Source organism: Silurus meridionalis, chromosome 17 (genome assembly GCF_014805685.1).
Source record: "Silurus meridionalis isolate SWU-2019-XX chromosome 17, ASM1480568v1, whole genome shotgun sequence".
NCBI classification, from domain to species: domain Eukaryota; kingdom Metazoa; phylum Chordata; class Actinopteri; order Siluriformes; family Siluridae; genus Silurus; species Silurus meridionalis.
The window spans coordinates 5510831-5525984 of record NC_060900.1 but is presented as its reverse complement, the minus strand read 5'-3'; the positions used below and the strand labels follow the sequence as shown (position 1 = coordinate 5525984).

The window sequence follows — 15154 nt, the reverse complement described above, 5'->3', positions numbered from 1 at the left end:
TGGACAACGCATCTCTCTTTTTATAAACAAAAACCATTGAACAGACAATAATTGTACTGCAAAATATAAGACTACCACGCAAAAATGTTTGTTTATTCAATACAAACAGGTATTTACTATTCAACATCTTAAACCTCCAAGCTAACGTTATTAAAGGCCAATATGTTAGCGATTACTACGCTACTGCAGACTATTTGTGAAAGTGATTGTCGGAGGTGGCAATAGTACACACATCTTTCATTTAGGTAGAAGTACAGATACTCGTGTTTTAAAATACTCTGGTAAAAGTTGAAGTACTGAGTATCCATTTCCTGGTAACTGGAACTTACATCATATTAATAATAGGGCTGTCAATCGATTAAAACATTTAATCGCGATTAATCGCATGATGGTCAAGGGTTAACTCACGAATTCATCACAACATAGCTTCACATTTTTATCTGTTTTGAATGTACCTGTGAAATTAACACTTTCAATCGTTTAATACTCTAATCAACATGAGCATGAACAAACATGGATGCTTTATGCAAATGTATGTTTATGATTGGTAAAACCAAACTCGACAAATAGCATGAAGACAAAATATCCTTGTAAATGCTTTAAACTAATTATGGTGTTTTTAATTACGTAAATCATACGGACATCAAACGTGCCCTTTTCTATGTTTCCACTCGGACGGTTGATGAGGTGATACTGTACCTCTTATAACTTTCATACGGATTACATAATCCTTATTAAATAAAATTGTATTCAATGTGAATACATTTATTTAAAAGAAACTTTCTATTTATATATTTATTATGTCTGCGAGGCAAATATTCAAGTATCCGAAAAATAATTAGTGTTACATCACTTTAGACACGCCCCTGCCTTCACTCTGAAGGTAACGTCCCATTTTAAAACGTCTATTACGTAATATGTGCGTGTGGGGGTGTGTGTATGTGTGTGTGAGTGACGCCGCATCCTCTCACGTGTCGGCTCTCTGATCCTCGGCCTTGCGCCCAGCATACAGGCTACACCCCAAATCACATTTCCACGCGTTGTTTACTATGTAGTACGGTAATGTGCGGTTTGGGACGCAGCCCGTCTGTCCCTGCGTCGGCACACAGCGCCCCTCCTCTCCCCCACGACTCCCCACCCACACCCCTCTGCGCTCCTGATCCTCTTATCCACTGAAGAAGAGGATAAAGATGGATGTAGTCAACCAGGTAAGGTTTCCCCATCGCACCTTAATGAATTACAATGAATTACAACCTAACACTTTGATTTGCAATGTTTTATAGTGTGGAACTGGGACTAGAAATGGAAATGCGTTAAGGGGACGTTTTAAGAGCATTTCAGAGGGAAAATAGGAGGAAAAAAAATATATTGACAACGCACTGATCCTGGAAAGAGAGAGAGAGAGAGAGAGAAAGAGAGAGAGAGAGAGAGATAGGATGACCGTCGTGTTTGTCACTGCAGAATGTCGAGCGCAAATAATAATAATAATAATAATAATAATAATAATAATAATAATAATAATAATAATAATCTAAAATGCGTCGCTTTAGATGAAGACATCCCCGTTAATGGAGGTGCATCTGGAACAGTATTGGTGCGCACTGCTCGAATGAATCATTTTGTGTTGATGTTTTTGACCGCAGATTTAATATAATATATATAGATTTTTTTATTTTTTTTCTGCCTGGCTACAGCAGTCTGTTGGTGGTGTCAAAAATAACCTAGCCAGTGCTATAGCAGAAGCTTTTCTGCGCAACCTTGACGTTTTAGCCTAAAGATCACATTTATATCGTGTCCACAGAATGGCGCAATGATGCTTTCAAACACACACACACACACACACACACACACACACTCAAACGCACACAAGCTGTGTGTGTGTATATATATATATATATATATATATATATAGATAGATAGATAGATAGATAGATAGATAGATAGATATAGATATAGATAGATAGAGATAGAGATAGAGAGAGAGAGAGAGCAGCATTATTTTGGGTCCATCCCCAGAGCGCATACTGCGTACTAATGCGTGTAGTATTCTGACGTAATTCATTTGCATAATATGTAAATCCGATTAATATGCATAAACGATGGGATATTATTGGACCATTCTCCATTATAGTTATGAGTGCTAATAGATAGATCGATTAAATAAACATTGTACCAGCATGCTACAGTGCAATTCCAGTGCAATGTCCTGACTGCATTGCTGTATTCTCTCACACATGGATAAATCACCTCACATCAGTCTATAAGCATTGTTTTTGCTGCAGCCAGCAAATGCTGGCCTTTTGCACTCTCCCAGTGGAAACGTTCTCATAAGCAGCTTTGCCTTAAGTCTAATGCTCAGGGAAGTGTCTGCTCTTTGCCGCACTCTAATGTCCTGTCGTCGTCCTGTTGCTAGGCCAGAATCCATGTCTAGATCACAAGCTGCACAATACTGCATTAGGAAGACACTAAATTGTACAGTTATTATTGTAGGAGTAACAGAATGCACAAGGAATAGAGCCTTGTTTCATTCTGAATTAATGATGTATGTGCTTTGGATATAAGATATTTCTATTGTATACTTATCATTGTGATGTTTATGGATAGAATTTTTTTTTTTTTTTTTTGTGTGTGTGTTTACAGTTGGTCGCTACTGGGCAGTTCACTGTCATCAAACAGCCTTTAGGATTCATAAAGATCCTACAATGGGTGAGTAAATGATTTCTTCTCACTAGAAATCTTACAAAGTAGAACATGATTTTTAGTATTATGAACAGAACAAGTGACATACACACGAGGCGCACGGTGAAAAGAGTTTGTTTTCGCATACATTAACCCGCACAGTGTTTTGTAATTCGAGGATTAAGGGGAAGCGGGAAGTGGATGCAAGTGCATAGTATTTTATGAATAGAAGAGCAAATACCAAAATAAAGAAGCAAAGACCATATAAAAGTAAATGATATAAAATAAAAATATACATAAATAACAAAGAGACATCATTTATTAGAGTGCAGGGTTTGTAGGGAATCTAATCTGTGAATCTGGATGTAATCCTGACCCACACACAAAAGAATTGGTGCTGACTTTTCCAGCCATTTGTGGTTATTCTCCAAACTGTTAGTAGATGCAAACAAGTAGTTTATATGATGTCTTTGGATGTATTAGCATGACATTTTCCTAGGAGACACAAACCTATTCCAGCATGACAATCTCCCTGTGCACAAAACCAGCTCCATGAACACCTGGTTTACATGAATTTTAGTGAAAGATCTTGAGTGGCCTGCTATAGAGCTTAACCCTTCGGAACGCCTTTGGGACGAATTGGAATGCTGACTACACCCCAGGCCTCCTCACCTTTGTGGTTGGATGAGCACATATCTCCCTAACCACACTCCAAAATCTAGTGAAACATCTCAGAAGGTTATTATCACTGCATTGAGAATTAAGTGTCCACAAACTTTTGCCTATGTAGTTTATATATAAGAAATTCTTTTCGACAGTTATAGCTTTAATATATTGCTGTATTATATTTTTTAAATGTACATTAAGTATGCATTGGTCACAAACATCTTACAGAAGATGGGAGTAATATTTACATAGAATTTATGTGAAATCATATGCAGTCGAACCCATCATGACAGACTTTGTGTCACTCCACGTTACATGGTGCAGAGGTTTCTGCTTCAGCAACGTTGCTCAATTGTAATTTGAATAGCATGAATGATCTGAATGTGCATGAAAAAGCGATGAATAGGACATCATGCATAAAATAAGGTAGTAATAATGTTCAGCCATCTGAACCTCAGCGCAGTGATCAGTAGTCTGGGACATGATGCACTTATTCTGTTTTCCTGTTTTGCATTGATCTGTTAGGAATGTGTGACAAATCAGTGAATTCCATTAAACCCTTGCATTTAATCCCATAAAATGTCCACAAAATAAGTTAATTTATTTTATCTTTTGGATTATTAAAGATATAAAGAGTTAAATCCTCACTTCTATTTTTTATTTTTTTTATTCTTTCAAGTTAATAAGTCAAAACATGCAGCCTGTATGTTACAGAGAAACCACAAAGTACAAAGTTTCATTTCCTGAAGAGTTTCTTTTGGTGGGAAACGTACAGCTTGACCTCTGATTGTTACAAAGCACCAATACTGGAGATTTTCAATCCAGAACAGATATAACCATATTGATCCATATCTGTTTATTGTGGACCATCCACAAGTCCTTGCAAATGACGTTACCATGGAAACGCTTCTACGTTGCAGTTCGGTAACAGTTATAGAAAATGAATCAACACGACTTCGGTATTTTAACTGAGAAATGAACAACGCTGTTGTGTAATAATGACTATTTACAGCTTTGTAAAGAAATTTCCTGGAATTTACCAGCTTTCAACGAGAATCTTGTAACACAGAGAGGTGCCTTTGGTTAGCAATGCATAGTAATCACCCAATTCATATTCGTATTTCATATTCGTCACATGCATAACCACACGCAGCAGAACTGGCAGTGAAATAACAGATAAAAACATGAAATAATAAAAAATAGAATAAAGAATAAAATTGTATTTACAATTTAATACAATAGACCATAAATGCAGTGAAACCAAAAATATATAAATGCACGTGCAGTATAGCGAGTATATACAGTACCAGTCAAGTTTGGACACACCTTCCTGCAGGTTTTTTCTTTATTATTATTATAATAAAGTAGTTTTTCGAGTAGAAAACATCCACACTATAAAACATGTTAAAAAACCCAGAATATGTTTTTTAGGAGGATGTGTGTCCATAGTTTTTACAGGTACAGTATATATATATATATATATATATATATATATGTATGTGTGTGTGTGTCCATTTGTGTGTGTCAGCAGGTCCAGGTAGTGAGTATTGTTCTCAGGATGGGGTCTTCCTAAAATGGAGGAATTCTATATAAAAAAAAAAAAAACATTTGTCCAGTGTGTGATGACACCGGCTCTAGTGAACTTTGGCATCACTGTTAATTCAATCAAACAAACACACACACACACACACACACACAAAATGGCTTTAAATATAGAAACACAAAATTGTTAGTTAATTAAAGAGTTTCTGTGCTAATAAGATCGAAAAGCTCCCAGCACTGTATGGACTTCCACTGTTAGGACTTCGAGCGAGGCACCTCTGCACCTTAGCATCCTCACCTGTATGTTGTTTTATCATCCAACAAACTGGATCTATATTAAGGAGTGATTAAGAAGGTCAAATAAATGTTGGTGGTAATAAATGCTAGGCTTTAATTATTAATCCCAACACTGATTGTGAGACTGCTTGCTGTGTGTGTGTGTTTGTGTGTGTGTGTGTGTGTGTGTGTGTGTGTGTGGCTACACAACATGAGTATGCAGGTTTGGCCATAAGGGGAATTTGGTGACTAATTCAGGCTTAAAAATAACAGCGTAAATCTAATTTTAGGATTTTAACCAACGATGCGCCTGCACACGATAAAGATCCCGCTTGTGATTTAGGAATGAAATGGTTGAGTATAGCATTTTGTGCATTTCATTTTTTTTATTATTTCTTCTGTATGTCTATAACGTTTTAATGTATCTTCGCTTTTGCATTAAGCTTGCTTCAACACTACAGTTAAGGCTTCAGGTTTAGTATTGTTTATCCATGAAAAAAAAATGCATGGGAAAGTGTGAAATACTGTATTCCATCTGCCTTGTTTCTATGGAAACTATAAAATCTTGAGTCTGTCACCATGGCATCCAGCCGTCCTCACATTCAAATTTTTTTTTTTTTTTGCATCAGTGGTAAAAAGAGTAGAAAATACACTGAACTGAGTAAAATGTACTGCTGTAGGACAGAATGTCTTCTGTAATGGGAGCGGTTTCAATTCAGTATTTGTATAGCGCTTTTAACAATGGACATTCTCCAAGAGCAGCTTTACAGATAGAAATAGCCTATAAATTATTCATTTATATGTTATGTAGTCCCTATTAGTTAAACCTTAAGTTTATCCACAAAGATTGAGTCAATGGTGACAGTGGCAAGGAAAAATCTCTCTTAAATGGGATGTTGAAAAAATCTTGAAAGGAACCAGACTCAAACGGGAATCCATCCTCATATTTTCAAATTTTCATTCCTTAGAACGTTATCATTGTTGAGGTGTACTACTCAGTGATGGGTCCAAAACTTCATGCAAATTGCAGCCGCTTAATTACAAATTAAATACATCCTCATAGTTTTTGAGATTTGGCTGTGACTGAGGTAAACAGATTATTTCAGAGAACTACAATATCTAGGAAGAAAGAGTTTTAGATGTAAGTAAAGTCAGGTACTTCAAATGATCTGAAAGGTATTCATTAAGGTTGAGGCCAGAGCTCTATAACAGGTCACTTAAGATCTCAAGAAAAACACACATCTTCAAAAGTGTAAAGGAGCATTGTTATGCTGGAACAGGTTTGTGTCTCTTAGTTCAAGTGTAGTGAAAATGTAATGCTCCCAAAAACAATTTTGTGCCTCCAACTTTGTGGTAACAGTTCGGAGAAGAACCAAATGTGGCTGGAAAAGTCAGGTGTCCCAATACATTTCTCCATATAGTATAGCTATTATCTAGCGAAGATTCTCTTACATGCCATCCTGAAAGTTAACTATAAGCTGTAGGTTATTGTGACCAAATTTTGTAGTAACAGTAAGTTAATTGTAGTTCAGAGCTTTCAGAGATAACTTGCATACAATTCACAGATAATAATCACATTTCCTTTCAAACTAAAATCTCTTTCTGTATCATACATTGCTGCTGCTAAGCATTTGGCACCAGGAACCTGTTTTCGCAAGAAACCACTTAATTTTGATTGGGTCTAGAAATTTAAATGATTATGCTAATAAAACATACGCATATTCTTTTGATTGGGTTAAAGTTGTCTAGGGGTGAAAATGCATTTTATGCACAGTCATATTTTTGCTTTACAGTTATGTCCAATCAAGCGGCTTTTATTGTCACGTCAACCATATATGCTACATTACACAGTAAACTAAACCATGTTCCTTCAAGACAAACGTGCTACATAAAACAACATAAATGAATAGAAAATAACACAAAATTAACAGATGTGCAAATGTGTCATACAATGTGCAAACACAACACAGGACCAACCAGTACACAGCTAAATGTGAAATAAATCGTCCGAATAAAAAAAAAAAAAAAAAATACTGTAAATGTTGGTTATAATTTAGCAGCAACAAATATACATTGAAAGTGTTTGTGTGTATTGTGTGCGTGTGCGTGTGTGTGTGTGTGTGTGTGTGTGTGTATCAGACTAGTGTCTTATACTCTTGTTAAATTCGATTTCTGCTTTTTATATAATTGTTGCTATGATACATGTTGTTGGTTCCATACACTTGTCATATTGCTTGCATGTGATTCAATGATGCTAAATAGCAATATATCTGAAATGATAATGATTAACTGTAAAGTCAGGCTCCACTGGCATTACAGCTGTCTCATTGTCTGTCCTGTCTAATTATTTGTCTTTTAGCCAGCAATTATCTACTCGAATGAGGGAAAGATTATAGTCTCTATAAGCTGAGTGACTTGGTTCGGTTCTGGAGTAATAATCGTAATTCTGCTTCGCCCCCGTTACATATCAATCCCAACAGGATCCTATAACTCACTAAAAAATTGGAATAAAAAAATTCATATGTTGGCTTGTACAATGGACAATATCTCATGTTTATACACTGAGCAGTTGAGGGTTGCAGTCTTTGCTCAAGGGGTCAGAAGTGGCAGCTTAGTGGTGCTGAGCTCAGAACTTAAATTAGTAATTAATGTTTGGTTTAAGCGCATATTTACGTCAGAAGTGTTTGGCAGTAGTGTTAATAGTGTTTGGCTTGTTCAGAAAAGGAAAAGATAAACAGGAACCTTTGCTGGAAACTGACTTATAATACATTCATAATTATAATCACAACTCACATATAATTAGGTGAGTTTTTTCATTTCAATCAATAAACTTTTTCATAGATTATAAGTATGCACCTTAAGATAAGATAGAAATCTTTGGCCAAGTTATCTGTTGCTTTAGTTTGAGCTTCGTTTACTGTAGCCATATCAAAAGAAAATCCTTCCCTCTAAACAAATAGTTCCCTTTCTGGAAGGACAGATTATACAGATTAAGAATTGATTTCTTGAAAATGGTTATTGACAGCCCCAACAATTCAATTCAATTTTATTTGTAAAGCACTTTGAACCATAAACATTGTTACAGACATTGATTAAGAATCAATTTTACATTTATAAATCCTAAATCTTTATCCCTATAAAGTTTATCCCTAACAAGTGAGTTGGGCAATTATTTTTTCAGCATGTACAAATTTCTGTCCCTAGCAACTGTATGTGTGTAGGCAAAAAACTAATATTTAAATGCTGGAGTATATTATTGTTTGTTTAAAAGAAATTACATTGAAATTTCATCTACATCGACACAAGCTTCTGAACACAGGTTATTTTTCCCCTCCTCTTTTTTTTCTCACTTTCCTCCATGCTTTTATATTCTCTCGTTCTCTTCCTCCACCCTCACAACTCTAATCACTTGAAATCTTTAATCTCCTGATTGTAATTCTAAGTCGAGCTTGCCTAGTTGGCTTGATGGAATGCACACTAAACTGCTCTGGGCTTGTCCTCCTCCATTTTGTATTGTGTGACAGGAATGTGTGTTCTTTTCTGTGTGACGAGAGAGACCGTGATTAGACGTGCCTTCACACTGTGTGTGTAATGCAAGTGTGAAGGCCTGCGTGTGTTTGTGGCTTGCGCTGTGTGTTCAGTGACAGATGGTGAAGCACCTCAGTAAGTTTAATAGTCAGATTTTCCATTCAATCGGATAAAGGAAAAGAGGGAGGGGAGGGGCTGTAAAAATATTCTCGAAGACTAATCTCTCTGTGTGTGTCGGGGGGAAAAGGCTGGCACTTCATTCCCTCTCGAATAAAAAAAGGGATTAATATTACAATCCAATGCTGGGCAGCGTATGCCTGCAAGAATCAGTTTAACCATTACCTCAGCATCGAGGCGCTTATGTTACCATTTATTATCCTATAACTATATTCCCAATATGTAACATTAGGTTCTTTTAATACAATATGTTGTATAATGTACTGAATGATTCACCCCTCAGTACCTGAAAAGCCACATTCATGCAATCAAAAACAAAATGCAATTAATTAGAAATCTCATAAATGCCTATTCTATTCACAATAAAACAAAAACCATATCAAATGTTTAAATTGAGAATAAATACCATTTTAAGTAAAAAATAAGGTCATTTTGAAGTTGATAGCTACAACATTTCGCGAAAAATGTTGGAACAGGGCCATGTTTACCACTGTGTACCATCATGTCTTCTGTCCGTATACATCTGGGAACTGAGGAAACCAATTGTTGTCTTATATGTGTCTGATATAGGATTCTAGCTGCTCAACAGTTCTGGGTGTCCTTTGTTGCATTTTTCGTTTCATGATGCACCCATAGTTTGTAGTGGAGTCAGTCTGGGAAAAGGCTTGCTTTATATACAGAATGTGCACATGGAGGTAATACATCCTTAATTTCTTTCTCTCTCTTTTCTCTGCCAGTTTTTCGCCATCTTTGCTTTCTCCACGTGTGGCTCTTACTCCGGAGTCTTCCGCATGAGTGTGGAGTGTAAGAACCGCACGGAGAGTGACCTGGACATTGACGTCGAGTTTGAATACCCATTCAGGTGAGAGCTTTGGCACCATTAATGCCTTTTTCTGTCTGCCACAGTAATTAAAGTAATTATTATTGATGTGTATTGGTGCGCTTTGTTTTCATAAAGAACTGGTCAGTCAGAATGAAGTAATGTTATTGGATATTGGGGATGGTACATTTGACCAGGATTCCTTTTAGATTGCCTTAATCTGAAATAGTTAGCATATATTTCACATTTAAATATTAACATCTATTAACATCTGGGCACTGTGGGTTTTTTTAATCCAAAGATTATTGTAAGGGCACCATAGCAGGAGTCTGAAAACAAATTGACAGGGTTAAAGATTTTTGCATTATTGCAGATAAATTCACAGCAAGAGGAAACTCAGAGGAACCTACTATTCTGTCTCTTCTGTATATATGCGCTTACAGAGTTTGATTGGGGTATTTCATATTAATTCATTATCATAATTAGAATTACCTTTTTTTATCTTTTATAAATAATGATTAAATGTTTGCCTAATGTAAATCACTTTGCACACAGCACTGTTACTCCATGTGTCATGATAATTTGAAGAGTCTTGCTAAAGGTTCTGACAGTGGCTCTCTTGCAATCCCTGAAACACAGAATTTTTATTATCACATTTAATTACTGTGCAAACAAGCAGTCACCCCAACACATGCGCGCTTTTTATGTACAAACAGACTCCATCAAGTGTGGTTCGATGTGCCCACGTGTAAAGGCTCAGAACCGGAGCGGCTGTTCCTTGAAGGTGACTACTCTTCCTCGGCTGAATTCTTCGTCACTGTCGGTGTTTTCTCCTTCCTCTACTCTATGGCAGCTCTGTCCGTCTACCTGTTCCTCCTTGAGAAATACCGTGAGGGACACCGTGGCGCACGGGCTGTAAGTGTTCATATACAGATCGCGTTGTGTTTTATATAAAATCTTGGGAAATTTGCTTTATGTTTGTATTATTATTATGCCGTGAAGTTGACGAGCATGAGTTTTGCACTCTATCGTTGTCTATAGGAAATTTAATCTAAAAGTTCATCTCAGCCTCATAATCTGTGCCCATGGGCTTTGGAGCACCTGTTTGTTTTTTTTCTGCTTTTTTCTGGCAATAACCTTCAGAATCTCACTAGCTCTGTGTACATCTGCATGCTGATTTTCTTCATCAGGAATTAGTTGGGTAAACAAGGTTAGATTTTTTCTCACAGGCTATAGGAACAGGTCAGTGGATGGACAAACTAGCTGCATTTAAACACAAAAAGACTCTATAGAGAAGAAAGTGGTCTGGGACAGAAGATTATCTAAGTGTGTCCTAGCTTGATTATTAAGTTATCTACCTTGGTGTTTGTTAGCTTCCAAAATCAGCTACCATTCAAACTTCACATTTGTTAAAATTTAGAAATTTGGGGAGAGAAAATATTGGTTTGTAGATATTTCTTTCATAATTATTCAATCTAAATGTAGTTCTCAAATGTTTGACAGTTTGGAGTTTTTAGCTCTTTTTACTAGTTATAGTTGGCAATAAAATAAATACAAAAATATTCAACTAAGTTACTGCTAAGTAGTTTGAATAAAGATTCTAGATAGATTATACAAAATACAATACACTACACAATGCATATGCTGTGTTGTCTAATTTTCTGTTGGTTCTTTCTCAGGATTTTGTGGTGACAGCTATTTTTACCTTCTTTTGGTTGGTGAGCTCATCAGCATGGGCTAAAGGTCTCTCGGATGTTAAGGAAGCCACCGACCCTGACGAGGTCATCAAATTTATTCCGGCCTGTCGGCATGAGGACAACCGCTGCAAAGAAGTGCATGAGCCCATTGTGTCTGGCCTAAACACATCTGTGGTTAGTGCACTGTTTGACCTGGTTTCTGTTGTATAAGTTTATTTGTTTACAGTATGGTTTAAGTTTTGTTACTTATATAGGTTGATGAAGGAGTGTTTGGGATGGATGGATGGATGGATGGATGGATGGATGGATGGACTGATTAAGGGACATGTGGGATGGACAGGTGAGTGGTGTGATAGATGGATGGATTGATGGATAAATGGATGGATTAATGGCTGGATAAATGGATAAATAGATTCACGGATGGCGGAGTGTTTGGATGGATGTGTAGACATATGGATGGAAGGATGAGTCAATTGTGGATGGATAGATGGATGGGTGGATGGATGGATGGATGGATAGATGGATGGATGGATGGATGGATAGATCCCTATTTGGGGGAGTTTTTGGGTGGAAGTGTAGCTGTGTGGGTGGATTGATGAGTCAATTGTGATAGAATTAATGGATTATTGAATGGATGGATGGATGGATGGACAGATTAAGGGGCATGTGGTGGAATGGACAGATGAGAAGTGAGATGGATGAATGGAGAGATGATTGTAATGAAGTGTGTTTGGATGGATGTGTAGAATAGATGGATGGATGTATGTTTAAATGAGCAGTTAAAAAGATAAATATATAAAGTATATATGAATAGATGAAGAATAGATAAAGTAACCAATTATTCTGCTCCCACTCTCCTGTAGGCATTTGGTTTCTGTAACCTGGTGTTATGGGCAGGGAACCTGTGGTTTGTGTTTAAGGAGACTGGCTGGCTCGGCTCTTTGACTGGCACCTATGTGCCCTCGGGAGCAAAACAGCCAGCACCAGATTCCTATGGCCAGCGTGAGTAAATAAACTGAACACATACAGGGTTGAGGCGAAACACATGACAGATTGAACCACAAATTTCTCATACCTTGGTCAAGCAGGTTCAATCACCTAATTGATTCTTGTAGCCAAATTGAGAGCTTTGTGGTTCTAACAAGTCTTACATATCCTGATTAGGAGTATAAGATAAATTGCACATTAGTATGATTTAAGACAAGATTTGATCTTTATGCATAGTGATTAGGTACAAATGCAGGTTATATATAACTATAAATTACATTCTGTGTGGCCTGCACATTTAAAACTTCTGTTTCCGTGATCTTTACTTTTCTTTTTGATAGCTGGTTATGGTCAGGACCCTTCCACTGGCCCTCAGGGTGGGTACCAACCCGACTACGGGCAACAAGGTGGCGGATACGAGGGAGGAAACTACAACCAGGGAGGGTATGATCAGGGCGGTCCGACCTCCTTCTCTAATGAAATATAAGTAAATTCACACAGCAAAGCAGCTCTGCACAGGTGAGTGGATACTAATAAGGGACACTTACAGTAGGTTTGCATTTGTCTATCTCTTTACAGCTTATAATATTATTACATATGATGTTTATGATATCATTTATAATGTTGTTTTGGGCAGCCTTTGCCTTCTTTTCACCTAAACCATCATGAAAATTGTATTTTCAGCTTTATTACATACTAGTTTTATATTAGCTAATTGACTGTACATTAGCCATTGGTGACCTCTGAGTTACTTCCTTGACTTTTCATTCACCAAACATGGGTGGGGTTTTGCATAGTCATTTAGATGTATTTTTTTTATTATTATTTTGTGTTTATACTATATTATTATATTGTTTTTATTAAGTAATAAGTCTTAAATATGTGTTTGCATGATTTTTCATTTCTCCCTTCAGAGCACAGGAGAGGGTGGTTGCATAACCAAGGATAAAGGAGTCTGCCTATTACCCATGATCCCACACTCCTCTGTTACCCTGTATGAACAATGTGTGTACAGTATGAGGGAGGGAGGGAGGGAGAGAGGGAGGGATTAAGGGAGGAGGGGAGGGTACATGTGGGAATTTGGGACAGGGATGTTCATAATGTCCAGTGGGGAAAAGTGCTTGTCTAGGAAGAACTAAACACACTTTCGTTTTCTCTCTTGTTTTATTATTCTCTGCAGGAGATCTTTAGGGAATGTCTATTTTATTAAAGTACATTACAAATAAAAAAAATCTATTATATCATGTAAATGGATTTGACATTGGTTTAAATGGATTGTGGAAATGTTAAAGTATCCCTGAACTTGCAATTGACCATTTGAAAAAAAAAAGAAAAAAAAATTTCAATAATAATAAGCTGTATATATTTGTTTTAATGCAGTAACCAGTAGGTGGCATTGGAACATCTCCACAGCATGACCTCTCAATAAATATAGATAATTATGCATGATAAAAACAATCCTGCATTCTTTTGCCATTTCATGTCGCTAGCTAGCAAGCTAGTTAACTTCGACTAAACTAGCTTGCATGTGTCATCAGGAGACATAAGTAGGATTTCAGGCCCAACACAAGTTTATTAAACTGCTAGCTTGCTTAGCATGCTGCTACTCTGGTTACACTCTACCACCAGCCACTAAGCATATTTCATCGATCACCAATTGATCTCAAACATAATCCTCCATGACTTTTACAGTAGTGTTCAGGGCTACTTTAAACATCAGTGTATTTTACATGTGCTGTGTAAATATTTATGATAATATATATTTAAATAGATCTACAGTATATGGTGGATAAATGCTGCAATGAATGGTTATAGAACGACAACAGAAGGATTCAGTTGTGTCAGTGTGTGTTTCAAGACACAATAGTACGTTTTTTTTTTTTTACATTAAGCTGAACATGGTTGTGTTCAAAAAGAGTGCTGCGTTCTGATGAATATGTACGTTTCTTTCTTTTTTTATTGTATTTATTTTTAAAAATGTATTAATGTAGACCTGCAGGGAAAGGTGTGAAAATTGTAGGCAGAAATCAATGTGTATATGAATAAGAGCGATATTGGGGAAAACAGAATACTGAAATGAATGAGACGTTCCACAGGAGGAAGAGAGAGAAACAAACCCGAGATTTGAGCATTTCCAAGAGTAAAAACTTGCACTTCTACAGACGCTTAAACATTATATAAAGTATAGTATATTTATTGTTCAAGTCGTATTTGATAGATATGATGATGAACACCTGATAGTGTTTGGGGTGCCATGATGGCACACAAACACACACACACACACACCAAATATCTGTCAAACCGTTGAGAAACTCTTTCATAACGCTAACAAAACTGCCCTCAATCTGTATTCTACCACTAGAAAAAGGCAATAATCTTCCTATGATATCTGAAACCTCAAGGTTTGTGTTAATTTTGTTTAGGATTTTCAGACATTAAAAAAGCCCTTTTACAGTGGTTCCTTAAATAAGCCCTTATTTGTCTCACTTTAAGGTTTTATGTGCAAAAATAACGAGGCTGATCCTAAAAACAGGCCAGAAATCATTGTGTATTGAATGCTAGGGAAAGAAATTTGCATGGTACTTATTCCGGTGCTATTAAGCAATCTGTGGAACTGTTCACAATGTGTAGTATCCAGTGTAAAGACTACTTCTACGATGCATATGTGAAATTGATCAGTCTGGCTTTTCCTCTATGTTCCTTCCTCCCTCCTTTCTCTCTCTTACCCTGTGTTTCTTCTTCATGGTTAATAAAGTGTTGTCAGTAGTAACTACCTGTGGTT

The 15154-nt window shown here is 36.7% G+C and overlaps 1 protein-coding gene across 1 annotated transcript; it reads left to right on the top strand.

Moving 5' to 3' along the window:
- The first annotated feature begins 1117 nt into the window (after positions 1-1117).
- sypb (synaptophysin b) lies at positions 1118-15145 on the top strand. The gene is made up of 8 exons (XM_046870993.1): positions 1118-1208; positions 2641-2706; positions 9606-9730; positions 10405-10603; positions 11368-11559; positions 12249-12387; positions 12714-12891; positions 13287-15145. The coding sequence occupies exons 1-7, from the start codon at positions 1191-1193 to the stop codon at positions 12857-12859; spliced, it is 885 nt and encodes a 294-aa protein (XP_046726949.1). The 5' UTR covers positions 1118-1190; the 3' UTR covers positions 12860-12891; positions 13287-15145.
- The last annotated feature ends 9 nt before the right edge of the window (positions 15146-15154 follow it).